Consider the following 22,273-nt stretch of genomic DNA (forward strand, 5'->3'; position numbering starts at 1 on the left):
AGCAGTGTGGGCGTGAAGCGAGGTGTGGGCAGGTCGGGAGACAGGGAGGTGGCCTTCAGTGAGAAAGTGCTCAGGCACCTGCCCGTGTCACCCAGCACCGCCTGCCGTTCCAGGGGCCAGCTCCAGCCAACATTCACACTCCTCCCAAGAAAAATCACAAGTCGAGGTTAAATGACTCCACTTCAGGGGCTTTGTTATTTTCTGTAATTATGAAACATGCTAACATCTCAGAGTGGCTTTCCACTTCTGTCCCGATGCCACAGTGGGGCAGGTAGCGCTCCGGGGTCACCTGGTCGGCGTGGCCTCTGGGGAGGCGAGATGTGGGGTTAGGGGCAGGCAGGCTAGCACTGCCCAGGAGTCCTTCCCTGAGCACTCGCCCTCCCCGGCAGCAGCCTGTGTCCTCAGAGATCCCTCTCAGTCTTTCCTCCCACATCTACCCCCACCCCACTCCCCTGCCTCTGCCCTGCCCCAGCCTCAATGGTGAGGGCCACGCCCTTGGCTTTGCCCAGGCCCCTGCGTTCCTTGGGACTCATCTACTCAGCAGGCACTGATGTGAAAGCTGCTGTCCTGGGTCTCCCAGGGGCAGGGGGCCCCGTCCCCACCGTGGCTTGGCACACAGCAGCAAGTGGAGGTGGCAGTGCAGAGGGTGTGAGGGGAATGTTACCTGAAGTGCGGCTGCTGTAAGGACAGGCAGACAGTGTGTATCCCCCCCCAAGCACCCTACTCTGAAGACTTCCCCTCCCTTCCACATTGTTGGGGCAGCGGGGGGGGGGGGGGGGGGGGGGGGGGCTCAGCCTCAAAGCCTCTTCCACTTCCACTTCATGGGAGAGAGGTACCGGTCAAGGAGGCTTATTCCAAGCAGAAGCTGGCCCACCCTCAGGCAAGTGGCTGCCAGCCGAATCCTTCCCCTTTCCCACCTGCCTCCTGCTCTGCTGCTGTGATGACTTGAGGGGCCACAGAAAATAGCAGATAAGGGTCAGACTTGCCCTAATGAGGGGCTAGCAGGGTGGGGACGCTCTCTCTGCCGAGGGCCATGTGGGTATTTATAGCATCACCACGGGCCACACAAAACCGTCAACGGAAACATTACCGCTGTATTTGGTCAAACATTTAACTCGCCCGCTGCCTGGGCAGGGCCAGACCGAATAATTGATTTTGTGGACCGCACTCGGCTCGAGGGCCAGACATTCCCACCCTGGGAGAGAGAGGGACAGGGAGACAAAGGTACAGGGAAGTCGGAGCTGTGGAGTGTGGGGTGGGGAGGGCGAGGCGGCATTCAGGAGCTGGGGTCCTTTCTCCTCTTCTGGAATCGCCGGAACTTGCCCTGAATGGCCAGGGCAGCCTTCTCTGTCTCTGGCGCTGACAGGTCGATGTCCACCTCCTCCTCCTCCCCCTCCGCCTTCTTGGCGTTGCCAGCTTCCCCTGCAGGTGGGTGAGATTCCCACGTGAGTGACCTGCACCGCCCAGCCCTTCTCCGGGCCCCCAAAGCCCAGGCAGAGCCCACTCCCTGCGGCCTCTGCTAGCACCGAGTGTCGCTCCTGGAGGCAGGGGCCGGGCCCAGGGAGCGCCACCGCGCCTGCGCCAAGACCACAGGTGTCCTCTCCCCACTTGTCCCCGAACCTACAGGCCCACCCAGAGCCCATCCTGCTCCCGCTGTCCCTCGGCTTCCAACTGAGACCGCGGCTGCGAGTCCGGACCGGTTCCTTCCTGCCGTGGGCCTGTCTCCACCACTCCGGAGCCCGTTTCCAAGCTCAGAGTAAACACTGGAAGGTGTCCTTGGGGAAAAGTGGCAGGAAGCCTGAGGAGCAGTAGTTCTAACCCGGTGCTTTGTTCCCTTATCCCGCTCAGGGGCCCCAGCTTCCAGCCGGCCTGTCTTCACGCCCAGGAAAACTCACCTGCTCTGAGCTGCCCAGCCCCCCACTCACCCTTTTCCTCCGGGCCAGGTGCCTGGTTGGCTGCTGGGGACGTTTTGGTGTTGAGCTGGGAAAGAAAAATCAGAATATTGGACATTCATGGCAGCATCATGGTGCCATCCTCAGCATCACATCCCAGCCCTCCTATGACGAGGCGCATTCCCTAGTCTTTTGAAAAAGTGGGTACAGAGGTCAGAAAGGTACAAAGTCATCAGAATCCAGCCCACAGGTGATGACTGGTGCCAGGGAAATTGCAGAGGACAAAGCAAAAACCTCGCCCTCGTGAAGTTCACATTGAGTGTAAAGATTAATAAAACGACCCCTGGCTGGGCGGCTCAGCTGGTTGGAGGTCATCCTGCGAACCGAAAGGTCACGGGTTTGATTCCTGGTCACAGCTCATGCCCAGGTGACGGGTGATCCCCAGTTGGGGTGCAATTGGGAGGCACTGATTGATGAGATGTTTCTCTCTCACATCAATGTTTCCCTCTCCCTAAAATTAATAAAAACATGTCCTTGGGTGAGGATTTAAAAACCAAAGTAAAACAACAACACGGGTATTATGTCAGTGGTGCTAAGTGCTACAGAGAAAAGGCAAGGAAGGGAGGTAGGGGTGCGGGTGGACGTGGAGAACTATGGCTCCACACCCAGCGAGGGCTGAGGGAGAGGAGTCAGGGTGTGGTGTCCAGGCCAGAGCTCTCAGGGGCCTGGGGGGCGGGGGCAGGTGACTGTCCTGTGTGAGGGACTCAGCTGGAGTGGAGAGAGGAAGGAGGGAAGGGTAAGGAGAGAGGAGGAGGGAAGGGTAAGGAGAGAGGAGGAGGGAAGGTATGGAGAGAGGAGGAGGGAAGGGTATGGAGAGAGGAAGGAGGGAAGGGTAAGGAGAGAGGAGGAGGGAAGGGTATGGAGAGAGGAGGAGGGAAGGGTAAGGAGAGAGGAGGAGGGAAGGGTATGGAGAGAGGAGGAGGGAAGGGTAAGGAGAGAGGAGGAGGGAAGGGTAAAGAGAGAGGAAGGAGGGGAGGGTATGGAGAGAGGAGGACGGAAGGGTATGGAGAGAGGAGGAGGGAAGGGTATGGAGAGAGGAGGAGGGAAGGGTAAGGAGAGAGGAGGGAAGGGTATGGAGAGAGGAGGAGGAAGGGTATGGAGAGAGGAGGAGGGAAGGGTAAGGAGAGAGGAGGGAAGGGTATGGAGAGAGGAGGAGGAAGGGTATGGAGAGAGGAGGAGGGAAGGGTATGGAGAGAGGAGGAGGGAAGGGTAAGGAGAGAAGGAGGGAAGGGTAAGGAGAGAGGAGGAGGGAAGGGTAAGGAGAGAGGAGGAGGGAAGGGTAAGGAGAGAAGGAGGGAAGGATATGGAGAGAGGAGGAGGGAAGGGTATGGAGAGAGGAGGAGGGAAGGGTAAGGAGAGAGGAGGGAAGGGTATGGAGAGAGGAGGAGGAAGGGTATGGAGAGAGGAGGAGGGAAGGGTAAGGAGAGAGGAGGGAAGGGTATGGAGAGAGGAGGAGGAAGGGTATGGAGAGAGGAGGAGGGAAGGTAAGGAGAGAGGAGGAGGAAGGGTATGGAGAAAAGAGGAGGGAAGGGTAAGGAGAGAGGAGGGAAGGGTATGGAGAGAGGAGGAGGGAAGGGTAAGGAGAGAGGAGGAGGGAAGGGTAAGGAGAGAGGAGGAGGGAAGGGTAAGGAGAGAGGAGGGAAGGGTAAGGAGAGAGGAGGAGGGAAGGGTAAGGAGAGAGGAGGGAAGGGTAAGGAGAGAGGAGGATGGAAGGGTATGGAGAGAGGAGGGAAGGGTAAGGAGAGAGGAGGAGGGAAGGTATGGAGGGAAGGGTATGGAGAGAGGAGGAGGGGAAGGTAAGGAGAGAGGAGGAGGGAAGGGTATGGAGAGAGGAGGAGGGGAAGGTAAGGAGAGAGGAGGAGGGAAGGGTAAGGAGAGAGGAGGGAAGGGTAAGGAGAGAGGAGGAGGGAAGGGTATGGAGAGAGGAGGAGGGAAGGGTAAGGAGAGAGGAGGGAAGGGTATGGAGAGAGGAGGGAAGGGTAAGGAGAGAGGAGGAGGGGAGGGTAAGGAGGGAGGAGGAGGGAAGGGTAAGGAGAGAGGAGGAGGGGAGGGTAAGGAGGGAGGAGGAGGGAAGGGTAAGGAGAGAGGAGGGAAGGGTATGGAGAGAGGAGGGAAGGGTAAGGAGAGAGGAGGGAAGGGTAAGGAGAGAGGAGGAGGGAAGGGTATGGAGAGAGGAGGAGGGAAGGGTAAGGAGAGAGGAGGAAGGAAGGGTAAGGAGAGAGGAGGAGGGGAGGGTAAGGAGGGAGGAGGAGGGAAGGGTAAGGAGAGAGGAGGGAAGGGTATGGAGAGAGGAGAAGGGAAGGGTAAGGAGAGAGGAGGAGGAAGGTATGGAGAGAGGAGGGAAGGGTAAGGAGAGTGGAGGGAAGGGTAAGGAGAGAGGAGGGAAGGGTATGGAGAGAGGAGGAGGGAAGGGTAAGGAGAGAGGAGGAGGGAAGGGTATGGAGAGAGGAGGGAAGCGTAAGGAGAGAGGAGGAGGGGAGGGTAAGGAGGGAGGAGGAGGGAAGGTATGGAGAGAGGAGGAGGGAAGGGTATGGAGAGAGGAAGAGGGAAGGGTAAGGAGAGAGGAGGAGGGGAGGGTAAGGAGGGAGGAGGAGGGAAGGGTAAGGAGAGAGGAGGAGGGAAGGGTATGGAGAGAGGAGGAGGGAAGGGTAAGGAGAGAGGAGGGAAGGGTATGGAGAGAGGAGGAGGGAAGGGTAAGGAGAGAGGAGGAGGGAAGGGTATGGAGGGAGGAGGAGGGAAGGGTAAGGAGAGAGGAGGGAAGGGTATGGAGAGAGGAGGAGGGAAGGGTAAGGAGAGAGGAGGGAAGGGTATGGAGAGAGGAGGAGGGAAGGGTAAGGAGAGAGGAGGGAAGGGTATGGAGAGAGGAGGAGGGAAGGGTAAGGAGAGAGGAGGGAAGGGTATGGAGAGAGGAGGAGGGAAGGGTAAGGAGAGAGGAGGAGGGAAGGGTATGGAGGGAGGAGGAGGGAAGGGTAAGGAGAGAGGAGGGAAGGGTATGGAGAGAGGAGGAGGGAAGGGTAAGGAGAGAGGAGGGAAGGGTATGGAGAGAGGAGGAGGGAAGGGTAAGGAGAGAGGAGGGAAGGGTATGGAGAGAGGAGGAGGGAAGGGTAAGGAGAGAGGAGGGAAGGGTAAGGAGGGAGGAGGAGGGAAGGGTAAGGAGAGAGGAGGGAAGGGTATGGAGAGAGGAGGAAGGGAGGGTAAGGAGGGAGGAGGTGGGAAGGGTAAGGAGGGAGGAGGAGGGAAGGGTATGGAGAGAGGAGGAGGGAAGGGTAAGGAGAGAGGAGGGAAGAGTATGGAGAGAGGAGGAGGGAAGGGTAAGGAGAGAGGAGGGAAGGGTATGGAGATAGGAGGAGGGAAGGGTAAGGAGAGAGGAGGGAAGGGTATGGAGAGAGGAGGAGGGAAGGGTAAGGAGAGAGGAGGGAAGGGTATGGAGAGAGGAGGAGGGAAGGGTAAGGAGAGAGGAGGTGGGAAGGGTAAGGAGGGAGGAGGAGGGAAGGGTATGGAGAGAGGAGGAGGGAAGGGTAAGGAGAGAGGAGGGAAGGGTATGGAGAGAGGAGGAGGGAAGGGTAAGGAGAGAGGAGGGAAGGGTATGGAGAGAGGAGGAGGGAAGGGTAAGGAGGGAGGAGGAGGGAAGGGTATGGAGAGAGGAGGAGGGAAGGGTAAGGAGAGAGGAGGGAAGGGTATGGAGAGAGGAGGTGGGAAGGGTAAGGAGAGAGGAGGGAAGGGTAAGGAGAGAGGAGGAGGGGAGGGTAAGGAGGGAGAAGGAGGGAAGGGTAAGGAGGGAGGAGGAGGGAAGGGTAAGGAGAGAGGAGGAGGGAAGGGTAAGGAGAGAGGAGGAGGGAAGGGTAAGGAGAGAGGAGGAGGGGAGGGTAAGGAGGGAGGAGGAGGGAAGGGTAAGGAGAGAGGAGGGGAGGGTAAGGAGGGAGGAGGAGGGGAGGGTAAGGAGAGAGGAGGAGGGAAGGGTAAGGAGAGAGGAGGAGGGGAGGGTAAGGAGGGAGGAGGAGGGAAGGGTAAGGAGAGAGGAGGGGAGGGTAAGGAGGGAGGAGGAGGGGAGGGTAAGGAGAGAGGAGGAGGGGAGGGTAAGGAGAGAGGAGGAGGGAAGGGTAAGGAGAGAGGAGGAGGGAAGGGTAAGGAGAGAGGAGGAGGGGAGGGTAAGGAGGGAGGAGGAGGGAAGGGTAAGGAGAGAGGAGGAGGGGAGGGTAAGGAGAGAGGAGGAGGGGAAGGTAAGGAGAGAGGAGGAGGGAAGGGTAAGGAGAGAGGAGGAGGAAGGTATGGAGAGAGGAGGAGGGGAGGGTAAGGAGAGAGGAGGAGGGAAGGGTAAGGAGGGAGGAGGAGGAGGGAAGGGTAAGGAGAGAGGAGGAGGGGAGGGTAAGGAGGGAGGAGGAGGGGAGGGTAAGGAGAGAGGAGGAGGGAAGGGTAAAGAGAGAGGAAGGAGGGGAGGGTATGGAGAGAGGAGGACGGAAGGGTATGGAGAGAGGAGGAGGGAAGGGTATGGAGAGTGGAGGAGGGAAGGGTAAGGTGAGAGGAGGGAAGGGTATGGAGAGAGGAGGAGGAAGGGTATGGAGAGAGGAGGAGGGAAGGGTAAGGAGAGAGGAGGGAAGGGTATGGAGAGAGGAGGAGGAAGGGTATGGAGAGAGGAGGAGGGAAGGGTAAGGAGAGAAGGAGGGAAGGGTAAGGAGAGAGGAGGAGGGAAGGGTAAGGAGAGAGGAGGAGGGAAGGGTAAGGAGAGAAGGAGGGAAGGGTAAGGAGAGAGGAGGAGGGAAGGGTAAGGAGAGAGGAGGAGGGAAGGGTAAGGAGAGAGGAGGGAAGGGTAAGGAGTGAGGAGGAGGGAAGGGTATGGAGAGAGGAGGAGGGAAGGGTAAGGAGAGAGGAGGGAAGGGTATGGAGAGAGGAGGAGGGAAGGGTAAGGAGAGAGGAGGGAAGGGTAAGGAGAGAGGAGGATGGAAGGGTATGGAGAGAGGAGGGAAGGGTATGGAGAGAGGAGGAGGGAAGGTATGGAGGGAAGGGTATGGAGAGAGGAGGAGGGAAGGTAAGGAGAGAGGAGGAGGAGGGAAGGGTATGGAGAGAGGAGGAGGGGAAGGTAAGGAGAGAGGAGGAGGGAAGGGTAAGGAGAGAGGAGGGAAGGGTAAGGAGAGAGGAGGAGGGAAGGGTATGGAGAGAGGAGGAGGGAAGGGTAAGGAGAGAGGAGGAGGGAAGGGTATGGAGAGAGGAGGGAAGGGTAAGGAGAGAGGAGGAGGGGAGGGTAAGGAGGGAGGAGGAGGGAAGGGTAAGGAGAGAGGAGGAGGGGAGGGTAAGGAGGGAGGAGGAGGGGAAGGGTAAGGAGAGAGGAGGGAAGGGTATGGAGAGAGGAGGGAAAGGGTAAGGAGAGAGGAGGGAAGGGTAAGGAGAGAGGAGGAGGAAGGGTATGGAGAGAGGAGGAGGGAAGGGTAAGGAGAGAGGAGGAGGGAAGGGTAAGGAGAGAGGAGGAGGGGAGGGTAAGGAGGGAGGAGGAGGGAAGGGTAAGGAGAGAGGAGGGAAGGGTATGGAGAGAGGAGGAGGGAAGGGTAAGGAGGAGAGGAGGAGGAAGGTATGGAGAGAGGAGGGAAGGGTAAGGAGAGTGGAGGGAAGGGTAAGGAGAGAGGAGGGAAGGGTATGGAGAGAGGAGGAGGGAAGGGTAAGGAGAGAGGAGGAGGGAAGGGTATGGAGAGAGGAGGGAAGGGTAGGGAGAGAGGAGGAGGGGAGGGTAAGGAGGGAGGAGGAGGGAAGGTATGGAGAGAGGAGGAGGGAAGGGTATGGAGGAGAGGAAGGAGGGAAGGGTATGGAGAGAGGAGGAGGGGAGGGTAAGGAGGGAGGAGGAGGGAAGGTTAAGGAGAGAGGAGGAGGGAAGGGTATGGAGAGAGGAGGAGGGAAGGGTAAGGAGAGAGGAGGGAAGGTATGGAGAGAGGAGGAGGGAAGGGTAAGGAGAGAGGAGGAGGGGAAGGGTATGGAGGGAGGAGGAGGGAAGGGTATGGAGAGAGGAGGGAAGGGTATGGAGAGAGGAGGAGGGAAGGGAATGGAGAGAGGAGGGAAGGGTATGGAGAGAGGAGGAGGGAAGGGTAAGGAGAGAGGAGGGAAGGGTATGGAGAGAGGAGGAGGGAAGGGTGAGGAGAGAGGAGGGAAGGGTATGGAGAGAGGAGGAGGAGGGAAGGGTAAGGAGAGAGGAGGAGGGAAGGGTATGGAGGGAGGAGGAGGGAAGGGTAAGGAGAGAGGAGGGAAGGGTATGGAGAGAGGAGGAGGGAAGGGTAAGGAGAGAGGAGGGAAGGGTATGGAGAGAGGAGGAGGGAAGGGTAAGGAGAGAGGAGGGAAGGGTATGGAGAGAGGAGGAGGGAAGGGTAAGGAGAGAGGAGGGAAGGGTAAGGAGAGAGGAGGAGGGGAGGGTAAGGAGGGAGGAGGAGGGAAGGGTAAGGAGGGAGGAGGAGGGAAGGGTAAGGAGGGAGGAGGAGGGAAGGGTAAGGAGGGAGGAGGAGGGAAGGGTAAGGAGAGAGGAGGGAAGGGTATGGAGAGAGGAGGAGGGGAGGGTAAGGAGGGAGGAGGTGGGAAGGGTAAGGAGGGAGGAGGAGGGAAGGGTATGGAGAGAGGAGGAGGGAAGGGTAAGGAGAGAGGAGGGAAGAGTATGGAGAGAGGAGGAGGGAAGGGTAAGGAGAGAGGAGGGAAGGGTATGGAGATAGGAGGAGGGAAGGGTAAGGAGAGAGGAGGGAAGGGTATGGAGAGAGGAGGAGGGAAGGGTAAGGAGAGAGGAGGGAAGGGTATGGAGAGAGGAGGAGGGAAGGGTAAGGAGAGAGGAGGTGGGAAGGGTAAGGAGGGAGGAGGAGGGAAGGGTATGGAGAGAGGAGGAGGGAAGGGTAAGGAGAGAGGAGGGAAGGGTATGGAGAGAGGAGGAGGGAAGGGTAAGGAGAGAGGAGGGAAGGGTATGGAGAGAGGAGGAGGGAAGGGTAAGGAAGAGAGGAGGGAAGGGTATGGAGAGAGGAGGAGGGAAGGGTAAGGAGAGAGGAGGGAAGGGTATGGAGAGAGGAGGAGGGAAGGGTAAGGAGAGAGGAGGAGGGGAGGGTAAGGAGGGAGGAGGAGGGAAGGGTAAGGAGAGAGGAGGGGAGGGTATGGAGAGAGGAGGAGGGGAGGGTAAGGAGGGAGGAGGAGGGGAGGGGTAAGGAGGGAGGAGGAGGGAGGAAGGGAGAGGAGGAGGGGGAAGGGTAAGGAGAGAGGAGGAGGGAAGGGTAAGGAGAGAGGAGGAGGGGAGGGTAAGGAAGGGAGAGGAGGAGGGGAGGGTAAGGAGGGGAGGAGGAGGAGGGAAGGGTAAGGAGAGAGGAGGGGAGGGTAAGGAGAGAGGAGGAGGGAAGGGTAGAGGAGGAGGAGGAGGAGGAAGGGAGGGTAAGGAGAGAGGAGGGGAGGGTAAGGAGAGAGGAGGAGGGGAGGGTAAGGAGGGAGGAGGAGGGAAGGGTAAGGAGAGAGGAGGGGGGAGGAAGGAGGGAAGGAGGGAGGAGGAGGGGAGGGTAAGGAGAGAGGAGGAGGGGAGGGTAAGGAGAGAGGAGGAGGAGGGAAGGGTAAGGAGAGAGGAGGAGGGAAGGGTAAGGAGAGAGGAGGAGGGGAGGGTAAGGAGGGAGGAGGAGGGAAGGGTAAGGAGAGAGGAGGAGGGAAGGGTAAGGAGAGAGGAGGGAAGGGTAAGGAGAGAGGAGGGAAGGGTAAGGAGAGAGGAGGATGGAAGGGTATGGAGAGAGGAGGGAAGGGTAAGGAGAGAGGAGGAGGGAAGGGTATGGAGAGAGGAGGAGGGAAGGGTAAGGAGAGAGGAGGGAAGGGTAAGGAGAGAGGAGGAGGGAAGGGTAAGGAGAGAGGAGGGAAGGGTAAGGAGAGAGGAGGGAAGGGTAAGGAGAGAGGAGGGAAGGGTAAGGAGAGAGGAGGATGGAAGGGTATGGAGAGAGGAGGGAAGGGTAAGGAGAGAGGAGGAGGGAAGGTATGGAGAGAGGAGGAGGGAAGGGTAAGGAGAGAGGAGGGAAGGGTATGGAGAGAGGAGGAGGGAAGGGTAAGGAGAGAGGAGGGAAGGGTATGGAGATAGGAGGAGGGAAGGGTAAGGAGAGAGGAGGGAAGGGTATGGAGAGAGGAGGAGGGAAGGGTAAGGAGAGAGGAGGGAAGGGTATGGAGAGAGGAGGAGGGAAGGGTAAGGAGAGAGGAGGTGGGAAGGGTAAGGAGGGAGGAGGAGTGAAGGGTATGGAGAGAGGAGGAGGGAAGGGTAAGGAGAGAGGAGGGAAGGGTATGGAGAGAGGAGGAGGGAAGGGTAAGGAGAGAGGAGGGAAGGGTATGGAGAGAGGAGGAGGGAAGGGTAAGGAGAGAGGAGGGAAGGGTATGGAGAGAGGAGGAGGGAAGGGTAAGGAGAGAGGAGGGAAGGGTATGGAGAGAGGAGGAGGGAAGGGTAAGGAGAGAGGAGGGAAGGGTATGGAGAGAGGAGGAGGAAGGGTATGGAGAGAGGAGGAGGGAAGGGTAAGGAGAGAGGAGGGAAGGGTATGGAGAGAGGAGGAGGAGGAAGGGTATGGAAAGAGGAGGAGGGAAGGTAAGGAGAGAGGAGGAGGAAGGGTATGGAGAAAAGAGGAGGGAAGGGTAAGGAGAGAGGAGGGAAGGGTATGGAGAGAGGAGGAGGGAAGGGTAAGGAGAGAGGAGGAGGGAAGGGTAAGGAGAGAGGAGGGAAGGGTAAGGAGTGAGGAGGAGGGAAGGGTATGGAGAGAGGAGGAGGGAAGGGTAAGGAGAGAGGAGGGAAGGGTAAGGAGAGAGGAGGGAAGGGTAAGGAGAGAGGAGGAGGGAAGGGTATGGAGAGAGGAGGAGGGAAGGGTAAGGAGAGAGGAGGGAAGGGTATGGAGAGAGGAGGGAAGGGTAAGGAGAGAGGAGGAGGGGAGGGTAAGGAGGGAGGAGGAGGGAAGGGTAAGGAGAGAGGAGGAGGGGAGGGTAAGGAGGGAGGAGGAGGGAAGGGTAAGGAGAGAGGAGGGAAGGGTATGGAGAGAGGAGGGAAGGGTAAGGAGAGAGGAGGGAAGGGTATGGAGAGAGGAGGGAAGGGTAAGGAGAGAGGAGGGAAGGGTAAGGAGAGAGGAGGAGGGAAGGGTATGGAGAGAGGAGGAGGGAAGGGTAAGGAGAGAGGAGGAGGGAAGGGTAAGGAGAGAGGAGGAGGGGAGGGTAAGGAGGGAGGAGGAGGGAAGGGTAAGGAGAGAGGAGGGAAGGGTATGGAGAGAGGAGGAGGGAAGGGTAAGGAGAGAGGAGGAGGAAGGTATGGAGAGAGGAGGGAAGGGTAAGGAGAGTGGAGGGAAGGGTAAGGAGAGAGGAGGGAAGGGTATGGAGAGAGGAGGAGGGAAGGGTGAGGAGAGAGGAGGAGGGAAGGGTAAGGAGGGAGGAGGAGGGAAGGGTAAGGAGGGAGGAGGAGGGAAGGGTAAGGAGAGAGGAGGGAAGGGTATGGAGAGAGGAGGAGGGGAGGGTAAGGAGGGAGGAGGTGGGAAGGGTAAGGAGGGAGGAGGAGGGAAGGGTATGGAGAGAGGAGGAGGGAAGGGTAAGGAGAGAGGAGGGAAGGGTATGGAGAGAGGAGGAGGGAAGGGTAAGGAGAGAGGAGGGAAGGGTATGGAGAGAGGAGGAGGGAAGGGTAAGGAGAGAGGAGGGAAGGGTATGGAGTGAGGAGGAGGGAAGGGTAAGGAGAGAGGAGGGAAGGGTATGGAGAGAGTAGGAGGGAAGGTAAGGAGAGAGGAGGGAAGGGTAAGGAGAGGAGGAGGGGAGGGTATGGAGGGAGGAGGAGGGAAGGGTAAGGAGGGAGGAGGGAAGGGTATGGAGAGAGGAGGAGGGAAGGGTAAGGAGAGAGGAGGGAAGGGTATGGAGAGAGGAGGAGGGAAGGGTAAGGAGAGAGGAGGGAAGGGTAAGGAGAGGAGGAGGGGAGGGTAAGGAGAGAGGAGGAGGGAAGGGTAAGGAGAGAGGAGGGAAGGGTATGGAGAGAGGAGGAGGGAAGGGTAAGGAGAGAGGAGGGAAGGGTATGGAGAGAGGAGGAGGGAAGGGTAAGGAGAGAGGAGGGAAGGGTATGGAGAGAGGAGGAGGGAAGGGTAAGGAGAGAGGAGGGAAGGGTATGGAGAGAGGAGGAGGGAAGGGTAAGGAGAGAGGAGGGAAGGGTATGGAGAGAGGAGGAGGGAAGGGTAAGGAGAGAGGAGGGAAGGGTAAGGAGAGAGGAGGAGGGGAGGGTAAGGAGGGAGGAGGAGGGAAGGGTAAGGAGGGAGGAGGAGGGAAGGGTAAGGAGAGAGGAGGAGGGAAGGGTAAGGAGAGAGGAGGAGGGAAGGGTAAGGAGAGAGGAGGAGGGGAGGGTAAGGAGGGAGGAGGAGGGAAGAGTAAGGAGAGAGGAGGGGAGGGTAAGGAGGGAGGAGGAGGGGAGGGTAAGGAGAGAGGAGGAGGGAAGGGTAAGGAGAGAGGAGGAGGGAAGGGTAAGGAGAGAGGAGGAGGGGAGGGTAATGAGGGAGGAGGAGGGAAGGGTAAGGAGAGAGGAGGGGAGGGTAAGGAGGGAGGAGGAGGGGAGGGTAAGGAGAGAGGAGGAGGGGAGGGTAAGGAGAGAGGAGGAGGGAAGGGTAAGGAGAGAGGAGGAGGGAAGGGTAAGGAGAGAGGAGGAGGGGAGGGTAAGAGGGAGGAGGAGGGAAGGGTAAGGAGAGAGGAGGAGGGGAGGGTAAGGAGAGAGGAGGAGGGGAAGGTAAGGAGAGAGGAGGAGGGAAGGGTAAGGAGAGAGGAGGAGGAAGGTATGGAGAGAGGAGGAGGGGAAGGTAAGGAGAGAGGAGGAGGGAAGGGTAAGGAGGGAGGAGGAGGAGGGAAGGGTAAGGAGAGAGGAGGAGGGGAGGGTAAGGAGAGAGGAGGAGGAGGGAAGGGTAAGGAGAGAGGAGGAGGGGAGGGTAAGGAGGGAGGAGGAGGGGAGGGTAAGGAGAGAGGAGGAGGGGAGGGAAAGGAGAGAGGAGGAGGAGGGAAGGGTAAGGAGAGAGGAGGAGGGGAGGGTAAGGAGGGAGGAGGAGGGGAGGGTAAGGAGAGAGGAGGAGGAGGGAAGGGTAAGGAGAGAGGAGGAGGGGAGGGTAAGGAGGGAGGAGGAGGGAAGGGTAAGGAGAGAGGAGGGAAGGGTAAGGAGAGAGGAGGGGAGGGTAAGGAGAGAGGAGGAGGAAGGGTAAGGAGAGAGGAGGAGGGAAGGGTAAGGAGAGAGGAGGAGGGGAGGGTAAGGAGAGAGGAGGAGGGGAGGGTAAGGAGGGAGGAGGAGGGAAGGGTAAGGAGGGAGGAGGAGGGAAGGGTAAGGAGAGAGGAGGAGGGGAGGGTAAGGAGGGAGGAGGAGGGGAGGGTAAGGAGGGAGGAGGAGGGGAGGGTAAGGAGAGAGGAGGGAAGGGTAAGGAGAGAGGAGGGGAGGGTAAGGAGAGAGGAGGAGGAAGGGTAAGGAGGGAGGAGGAGGGGAGGGTAAGGAGAGAGGAGGAGGGGAGGGTAAGGAGGGAGGAGGAGGGAAGGGTAAGGAGAGAGGAGGGAAGGGTAAGGAGAGAGGAGGGGAGGGTAAGGAGAGAGGAGGAGGAAGGGTAAGGAGAGAGGAGGAGGAAGGGTAAGGAGAGAGGAGGAGGGAAGGGTAAGGAGAGAGGAGGAGGGGAGGGTAAGGAGAGAGGAGGAGGGGAGGGTAAGGAGGGAGGAGGAGGGGAGGGTAAGGAGGGAGGAGGAGGGAAGGGTAAGGAGAGAGGAGGGAAGGGTAAGGAGAGAGGAGGGGAGGGTAAGGAGAGAGGAGGAGGAAGGGTAAGGAGGGAGGAGGAGGGGAGGGTAAGGAGGGAGGAGGAGGGGAGGGTAAGGAGGGAGGAGGAGGGGAGGGTAAGGAGGGAGGAGGAGGGAAGGGTAAGGAGGGAGGAGGAGGGGAGGGTAAGGAGGGAGGAGGAGGGGAGGGTAAGGAGGGAGGAGGAGGAAGGTATGGAGAGAGGAGTAGGAAGGTATGGAGAGAGGAGGAGGGGAGGGTAAGGAGGGAGGAGGAGGGGAGGGTAAGGAGGGAGGAGGAGGGGAGGGTAAGGAGGGAGGAGGAGGGGAGGGTAAGGAGGGAGGAGGAGGAAGGTATGGAGAGAGGAGGAGGAAGGTATGGAGAGAGGAGGAGGGGAGGGTAAGGAGGGAGGAGGAGGGGAGGGTAAGGAGGGAGGAGGAGGAAGGTATGGAGAGAGGAGGAGGAAGGTATGGAGAGAGGAGGAGGGGAGGGTAAGGAGGGAGGAGGAGGGGAGGGTAAGGAGGGAGGAGGAGGGGAGGGTAAGGAGGGAGGAGGAGGAAGGTATGGAGAGAGGAGGAGGAAGGTATGGAGAGAGGAGGAGGGGAGGGTAAGGAGGGAGGAGGAGGGAAGGGTAAGGAGGGAGGAGGAGGAAGGTATGGAGATGAGCAGAGATAAATGGGGCTGGCAGCTCCTAGGGCCTTACCAGTCTCTCTAAGGAGTTTCCTTTTACTAGTGAGAGGGGGTGGCGTTCAGTTGGCATGAAGGGGCCTGAGAGGAGGAGGACACCTGCAGGAGGTTGTTGCCGAAAACCAGGCGAGGGTGGTCAGCCTGGGTCAGCGCGGTGGCACGGGAGGGGTGAGCTGTGGTTTGATTCTGGGTATATTTGCAAGTTATGAGCAACGTGACTGGTTGACTGAGTGATTGGATAAGAGACATTGCAAGAGAGGAGTCAAGGATGGCATCCAAAGACTGTCATTTGGCCTGAGGAACTTTAAAAAATGGAGTTGCCATTTCCCAAGATGGAGGAGTCTCAGGAGGAGCCTGCGAGGGTCAGGAGCTTCTCTGGGACCATCTGAGATGCCCATTAACGATCCAAGAGGAGAGGCGGCACGAGCAGCTGGGTACTGGAGGTGAGGTGGCGGGCAGCGTCCGCCCTGCCGAGAGGAATGAGCAGCGCTTCACATGTGGATGGCGTTCAAAGCCAGGAGATTGGATGAACCCCCCGGGTGAGTTCAAACAGAGCAGATAGAGAAGAGAAAAGGGTCAAGTCCTGGAGTATTTAGTGATTAGAGGTTACAGAAATGAGGAAAAATCAATAAAGAAATGGAAAAGCCCTAGCCGGTTTGGCTCAGTGGATAGAGTGTCGGCCTGCGGACTGAAGGGTCCCAGGTTCGATTCCGGTCAAGGGCATGTACCCAGTGGGGGGTGTGCAGAAGGCGGCTGATCGATGTTTCTCTCTCATCGATGTTTCTGACTCTCTATCCCTCTCCCTTCCTCTCTGTAAAAAATCAATTATATATATATATATATATATATATATATATATACATTTTTTTTTTTTATTAAGAAAATGGAAAAGACATCAGGAAAGCCAAGACAGAAACCACGAGAAGCAGACACGTCCCGGAGAAGGAGGGCTGCCCACCTGCAGGCCTGTGCTGCACGGAGGGCTGAGCACTGACCACCGGGTTTGCGGCAGAGATCATAGGACACTGACGAGAGAAGGTGCGGGGAGGTGGGAGCAAACCCTGGATGAGGTGGGTTCCTGGGGCAGGGAGGCACATTCTATGGTCACATGATCTCTGGCTTCAAGTCCAGCTCTGTCGCCAGCACATCCCTGACTCTGGTCCTCGCTTTATTTATTTATTTTTTAAATATATTTTATTGATTTTTCACAGAGAGAAAGGGAGAGGGATAGAGAGCCAGAAACATCGATGAGAGAGATACATCGACCAGCTGCCTCCTGCACACCCCCCATCAGGGATGTGCCCGCAACCAATGTACATGCCCTTGACCGGAATCGAACCTGGGACCCTTCAGTCCGCAGACCGACGCTCTATCCACTGAGCCAAACCGGTCTCGGCTGGTCCTCGCTTTAACCGTTTTCTTCTGTTGGACTGTGAGCCTGTTCCCTAACCCACCCACTCTTCCCTCACTGCAGCCCTCTAGTCACCTCCCCTCTTCAGCTCCACATCCCTTCCCACGGCAGCTAACTGAGAACCCACTAGGCAGGAATGTGTGTCCCGACTGAACCCCACAGGCCAGCCTCTTCCTCTGCACCCCCTGCCAGGTCCCTTCCTGAGTCTCTCCTGAGATCACTGACCCGGAATGGAGCCACGACACAGCTGCCGCCTGGCCCCAGGCTCACAGTGAAGCACAGGCCCCCGTCACCTCTGTGTTGTAAGAACTGCTGTCTGAAATTTCCCACTAACCATAGGGGGTCCTTTGTCCTGTGAATTAACTCCGCTATTCCTGGCTTCTGTCAACGCGCTTGCTCAAATAATAGGGGAAATAAGCTCAATTATCTGGCCTCGTGGGCCGCTCTGCTGACGTAGGGTCTGGTCCGTCCCTGGTCCTCCCAGGCCAGGTGTCTTTTAGTTATCTGAATGTGCTGTGCTCAAGGCTACAAGCTTCCTGCACAACATCTCCCAGGACACAGGGCTCTTTGTAAAGCCTGCGAGAGGCCGGAAGCCCCATGTTGGGGAGACAAAGAAACCGGGAGAGTGTAAAGGGAAAGCTCCCTCCATGATGCTTTGCTCAGACTCTGGAGGCCACTCCTCTGAGGCCGCTGACAGAATAAGGACTCCTCGTTTGGCTGACTAAGGCATCCTCGCTCAGCTCGCTGGTTCCCAATATAACAACAGCTCCATTAGGCTTACATGTATGAGAGGTCACTGGGGAGATCAGAAAAGAGTGCTTTAAAGAGAAGAAACCCATTACCCACAATGCCCTCCGAAGCACATAAACCATCTCTCCTGACCAAGTTCTACCATTCACCTTTGTACATAAAGATGATTCTGTAAACCCCTCACCTCGAAGGAGAGTTTGTCAGTATTGTCTTGGCAAAGCGCCTGGAAACAGTCAAAGCAGAAGCGATTTAGATGTTCCCCTGTCGCCACTCTGGTGACAGGCCCTCGTCACTCCCGCCCACTGGTCCCGCCGTCCCCTAGCTGTGCTTCGTCCCCTCTGTCTCCTTTGTTTTGAATGGTGTTGCCTCAGCAACCACTGTCGCCAGGAGAGGCAAGATAGTGTCACCGCCTCTGCTCCAAGCAGCAAGTGCGAACTCACCTGGGAAAGGGAACCCACCAGCTCTCCCGCTCCGGGGCCCGTGGTACTCTTTAGGGGTCACCGGGCGTTGGCAGTACATCACCGCTGCACAGCAGGGCCCTGTTCTGCAGGGAACAGCTTGGATGCGTGCGATGGAAACACGTCGCACACGGTACAGCAGCGTGGCCAGAATCGCTCTGTCCCGTGAACAGGCACTCAGAACCCGGCCCCCAGCCCCGGGCAGGGCAACGTAAAAAGAGCCCCAATTCCCCAATCCTCAACACAAGCCCAAGCCCCCGCCTGCCTGTGCGCCTGTGCACCGCCGGAGTCCTGGGCGCGGTGAGCTGCCTGCTCGCTGCAGAGGCAGGAGGGGAAGGGACAGGAGTTGCTTCCAAGTGAAGGCAGAGACTTGGCCTCCCTGCCCCACCAGGCCCTGTCCCTGCTGGCATTCTCCCCGTGTCGAGTGAAGGTCGCGGCCAAAGGGCCCAGAGGGCTCGGCGCGGCGGTGCCAGAGCCCGCCTGCGGCTCCCGGAGCACTGCCGGGGGAGCACTGCCGGGGGGAGCACTGCCGGGGGAGCACTGCCGGGACCAGTCCGCCTCGGTCTGCACAGCCAGCTGCAGTCCTCCACAGCTTCAGAAAGACTCGCTCAAGGTCACCCTCAAGGTCATAACAGAAATAGAACTCGGTGCACATTCTTCTCCCAACACATGGAATAAAACCCAAATACCTCCTATCCCAGATGCCTCCTACCAGGACTAGGGTCCCCAGCCCCGGGGCCTGTCCCTCTGCCCTCAGCCACCTCACCCTGGGTCCTGGGAGAGCAGGAGCCCTGGACGGCTCAGGGACGGTGAGTAACCGCCCTTCCCGCTCCCAAGGCAGGGCTGTGGCCCTTTAGTGAGCGGTTATTTGTGGGCTCGGCCACAGCAGAGGGGAGGAGGGAGTGGTGCCAAAGCATCGCTCCTACTATAATCTCAGTGTGCACCCCACCGGCCCTGATGCCCCAAACAGAGGCACCCATCCCCGCCCCCCTGAAAGCACTTGCTGGAGGGTTCGGGTGGGAGGAGGCAGCACCGAGGACCACAGCCAGCGGTGGGGGTGGGGAACCTCGGCGGGCCAGCCTTCCCCTCCCCCCAGCCCCAGTGAAGCAAGTCAGGCTTCGGGGAGAGGATGAGAAGGGCTAGGGCTGGAGCCTTGTTCAGAGGCGCTGGCAGCGATCCAGGTCTCTGAGAAAGTGGTTCTGGATCTGCTTCCGACTGGGCTGACTCACGCAGGCAAAGCAATTCCGGGGCAAACTGAGCCGTCTGCGCAGCAGATCATGCACGGAGCAGGGGTCACTGCGTGCTCGGCCAGCCTCACACACCCTCCTTCCCCTCGGAGGCTTCTCCTCCCAAAGCCTGCGGTCTCCCTGGAAGCCCAGGGGCCAAATGCCCGAGGACCACACCCGCCGCGGGTCCCCAGGCGCGCAACTAGCTTTCCGCAGGCGCCTGCTTCACTGCACTGCGGCCGGCACGTCAAACGCTTCTGCTTTTCAGCAAAAGCCTGTCTTCTGGTCCTCGCTGCTCTGCTGCTCTGGGAACGATGATGGACAGAAACGAAGCACCGCCCCCTTCGCTCACTCCCTCACTGATTCCACGTTGGCACCTCACCACACCGCTCACCACACCGGCTTTAAAGGCACGGCACCCAGTGAGGAAGGAGAGGATGTGCCCTGCCTTGTATCTACCAGATGCACCCATTGTAGATACCATCTGTGTGGCTCTCTCTTCTTGCTCTGTCCTCTTGCTCAGCATTCATTGAATCACACTGCTTAGATTTCCTATAAAGTATTTATAATATATTCCTTAAAAGTTGCATGTTAATGAAGTAGTTATTCTTTTTTTTTTCAAAATGAGATTTATTTTTTATTTTTATTATTTTAAAATATATTTTATTGATTTTTCACAGAGAGGAAGAGAGAGGGATAGAGAGTCAGAAACATCGATGAGAGAGAAACATCGACCAGCTGCCTCCTGCACACCCCCTACTGGGGATGTGCCCGCAACCAAGGTACATGCCCCTGACCGGAATCGAACCTGGGACCCTTGAGTCCGCAGGCCGACGCTCTATCCACTTAGCCAAACCGGTCTCGGCAATGAAGTAGTTATTCTATATTCACTGGAGTAACATGATAAAGAAATCTATGGAAAATTCTTTTGGGATGAGAAGTCAGCAGTCTGCCCTAGTCTTGGTTCAGGTACTGTGTAAATTTAGGTAATGTTTGAGTCGGTTTCCTTACATGTTAAATGAGAATTTTGGACCAGATGATTTCAGGGCTCCTTAACAAATCTAAAATATCACTAAAGTGTTTTGATATATTATTTGAGATTTTCTTGGTAAAAGATATACCTGTATTTCTACCCTGAAGAATGTTTGCAAAGTTAAGTTTATTTTTTTAATGATAAACGCATGAAAGACAAATTGAAACTATAGATAAATAGAAAGAAAACGGGGAGACATTCACAGAACCATTCCCTAGAGAAGATTACCGCCCTGACCTTCCTCCCTCCCCTCCCTCGCCCTCCCTCCCTCTCCCCATCAGCGAGGACCCCACAGACAGACATGGAGTTGCATGAGGTTTGCGTGTTTGGACCCCAGCCATGTTCCTCAGGGCCTGCCCCGCAGACACCTGACATTCTACGAGGTAACTGATCACAGCGGCGGCTGGGAAAGAGCTGTCCATATTCCCAGGTCACGGATGGCAAAGTCACCACTTGGACTAGCCAGAGGCTCCTGCCAAGCAGCTAAAGCCGACACCGGGATGGGGGCTGAGCCCTGGTTCTCTTACTTCAGAAGACAGATGTTCCCAGCGGGGAAAGGCATCCCCATCTTAGGTGCCCGATACAGCCATGACAATAACAACTACCAGTGAGAGAACCTGGATTTCCTCCGCGCCCCACCAGGGTTCTAACAGCTGGCTCACAGAAGACATACACGGTGATGGCTCCCTGAGCAAACGTCCATCACACAGACTCAGGCAGAGGCACAGGAAAGACATGTGATCCCCTTAGTGTGAGATCCCATTCTTAGTATTTAAAAGGACAGCAGCAGAATGATAAAGGAGGGAATACCAGTTCTAAGCTCTCCCCTCGTGAGATTTCTAATTGATCTGCCCTTTCTGCAGCCCCTGGCTGTCAAAACAGGGCAGACACCACGAGCAGTCACCGTTGTCCATGACCTCTATGTCAATGGAATGACTGCGGGTCCAACAGACTCCTCCAGCTGAGCTCCTCACATTGAGGAACCCACAGGACTTGCCAGCGTGCCTTAAACAGCGAGCTACATCACATGACAAGGGATTACGGAAAGAGCCCTCAGGGACCGAATGCATCGCCCCTTCTCATCCTTCGCTGAAACCAGAGAAAAGTTATTCAGCTGTAAAAGCAGACTGCGATTCACAGCAATCAAGTCCTGCCTGCAACTGTGAATGCAGACAAGCTGGAGAGAAGTCCCGCAGCCTTTCTGTGTGTGCGCGTGCACACACACACACACACACGCACACACACACGCACACACGTGCACACACAGCCGAGGGACTGGAGGCTTCCTTAGTCCATCCCCAGCCCCAGAGGAGCTGCATCTTCCAGGAGGGCTTAGTGGACATGGCAGCCAGGACGGCAGAGCAGTGGGCACTAATTGGCTCCCTGGACACCGGCTTCCGCAGGAGACAGCAGAGCTCACTGAAGATGGAGGTCTGCCCTGAGACCAAGGCTCCACCAACCCGCATCCTTGAGAATTCTCGTGCTAGTTTCCCGTCACACTCTAATATATATATATTTTTAAATGGAGAAGACAATAGCTAGCTAGCCTGCTTGCCTGCTCTGTGCCAGGTACCGTCCTAAGTGCTTTGTAAGACAGCTCAGCTCATGGTCATTTGACAGACGAAAGCCCGGAGGCAGAGGGGGGGGCCACAGCCGGTAAGCGTGTGGGCCGAGTGGCCTGAGAAGCGCTGGGGGCCCCCGGAGCTAGCAGGGCTGCAGACACCAGCGGTGTGCCGCCGCCAGACCGGCTCCGGGGCGGCAGGGGGGGGGGGGGGCGGACTCCGGACAGGGGGCTGGCCGAGGGCGGAGAGCTTTCCCGCCGCGGCCGGCGAGCAGAGCCCGGGAGAGGACACACTGAGGTGGCTGGGTCTGGCTGGCTGGACCCCAGGAGCCTCACAAGACCCAAGATGTCCGCAGCGCTGCGGGCAGGTCCGCTGGAGGCCCCCAGGGGCTTCGGACGCAGGAAGCCCACCGCGCGTCTCGGGCTGAGCCGGGTCTGGCTGAGGGCCCGTCAGGGCGTCCGGGGAGCCCGGCAGCCGTCGGGCAGATGCCGAGGGGGCCGCCAGGACCTCAGCCCATCGCGCCCCGCAGCGGGGACTCGGCGCCTCCCCTCCCGTCACTTCGCAGAGCCCGGAGGTGGAGGGTCTCCGCGGACCCGGAGCTGCCCCCTCGCCCCGCCCCCCCGGGACACGGAGCCCCTCGCCCCCCCCCGGACACGGAGCCCCCTCATCCCTCCCCGGACACGGAGCCCCTCGCCCCCCCCGGGACACGGAGCCCCTCGCCCCCCCCCGGACACGGAGCCCCTCGCCCCCCCCGGACACGGAGCCCCTCGCCCCCCCCGGGACACGGAGCCCCTCGCCCCCCCCCGGGACACGGAGCCCCTCGCCCCCCCCGGACACGGAGCCCCTCGCCCCCCACCCGCAGCACCTCTCGTCTCCGCACCGGGAGCGCAGGGCCGCTCACCTCGCTCATCTCGGCGGACGGACAAACGGGCGGACTGACGGAGCGGGCGGCACGTGCAGCGTGGCGTGGCCCTGGGGCGACGGCGGGAGTTGCGGGCCGGGGCACGGCTACCCGGTGGGGCGAGGAGAGTCGGTGCGGGGCCTCCGCTCCCCGCCCGGCTCGCTCCCGCCGCACCGGCTGCCGGGCTCCCAGCCGTCAGGTCGCCGCCCGCCTGGACCTCCCGCTTCGCGCCGCCTCGGGCCCCGCCTTTTATAGTCACTCGGGCCCCGCCTCCGGCCCGACCAATAGGCGCCCCTGCTGCGGAGTGACAGCCGCTTGCATCCAATGGAGGCGGGCCCAGAGGTCTCGGCAGCTCCAACCAGGGCCAGGCAGTCGGAGCGCGGGCAGGAGGGGGCCCCGCCGCGGCCGAGCCGGGAAGGCGGAGCCGGAGCCGAGGAGGAGGGAGCGGGCGGGACCGCCCGAGGCGGGGCGGGAGCAGCTGGGAGGAAACGCGGGGAGGAAAGCGGAGGATGCGGGGATGCGGGAAACAACAAAGGAAGGGGTAAAGGCGAGAGATGTTGCCGACGAGGATTTA

At 58.8% G+C, this 22,273-nt stretch overlaps 1 protein-coding gene across 2 annotated transcripts; it reads right to left on the minus strand.

Annotated features, from left to right (window-relative positions):
* Positions 1–1,074: 1,074 nt before the first annotated feature.
* On the minus strand, positions 1,075–21,917 carry PCP4L1 (Purkinje cell protein 4 like 1). Of its 2 annotated transcripts, none has more exons than XM_054712089.1 (3): positions 21,679–21,917; positions 1,926–1,980; positions 1,075–1,422 (listed from the first exon to the last, which is right to left on the minus strand). In XM_054712089.1, exons 1-3 carry the CDS (start codon positions 21,706–21,708, stop codon positions 1,277–1,279), a joined length of 231 nt encoding a protein of 76 aa, XP_054568064.1. In that variant the 5' UTR covers positions 21,709–21,917; the 3' UTR covers positions 1,075–1,276. The 2 variants fall into 2 exon arrangements, with proteins under 2 accessions (XP_054568064.1, XP_054568063.1); XM_054712088.1 differs by having other exon boundaries at positions 21,664–21,917.
* Between the last annotated feature and the right edge of the window lie 356 nt (positions 21,918–22,273).

This window comes from Eptesicus fuscus, chromosome 22 (genome assembly GCF_027574615.1).
Source record: "Eptesicus fuscus isolate TK198812 chromosome 22, DD_ASM_mEF_20220401, whole genome shotgun sequence".
NCBI classification, from domain to species: Eukaryota; Metazoa; Chordata; class Mammalia; order Chiroptera; family Vespertilionidae; genus Eptesicus; species Eptesicus fuscus.

Coding starts and splice junctions, on each gene's coding strand:
- PCP4L1 (XM_054712088.1), bottom strand. CDS start 21,708: ATGAGCGAGGTGAGCGGCCCTGCGCTCCCGGTGCGGAGACGAGAG. Junction 1,981..21,663: donor TCCCGGTGCGGAGACGAGAG/GTGCTGCGGGTG, acceptor TTTCTTTCCCAG/CTCAACACCAAAACGTCCCC. Junction 1,423..1,925: donor ACCTGGCCCGGAGGAAAAGG/GTGAGTGGGGGG, acceptor ACCCACCTGCAG/GGGAAGCTGGCAACGCCAAG.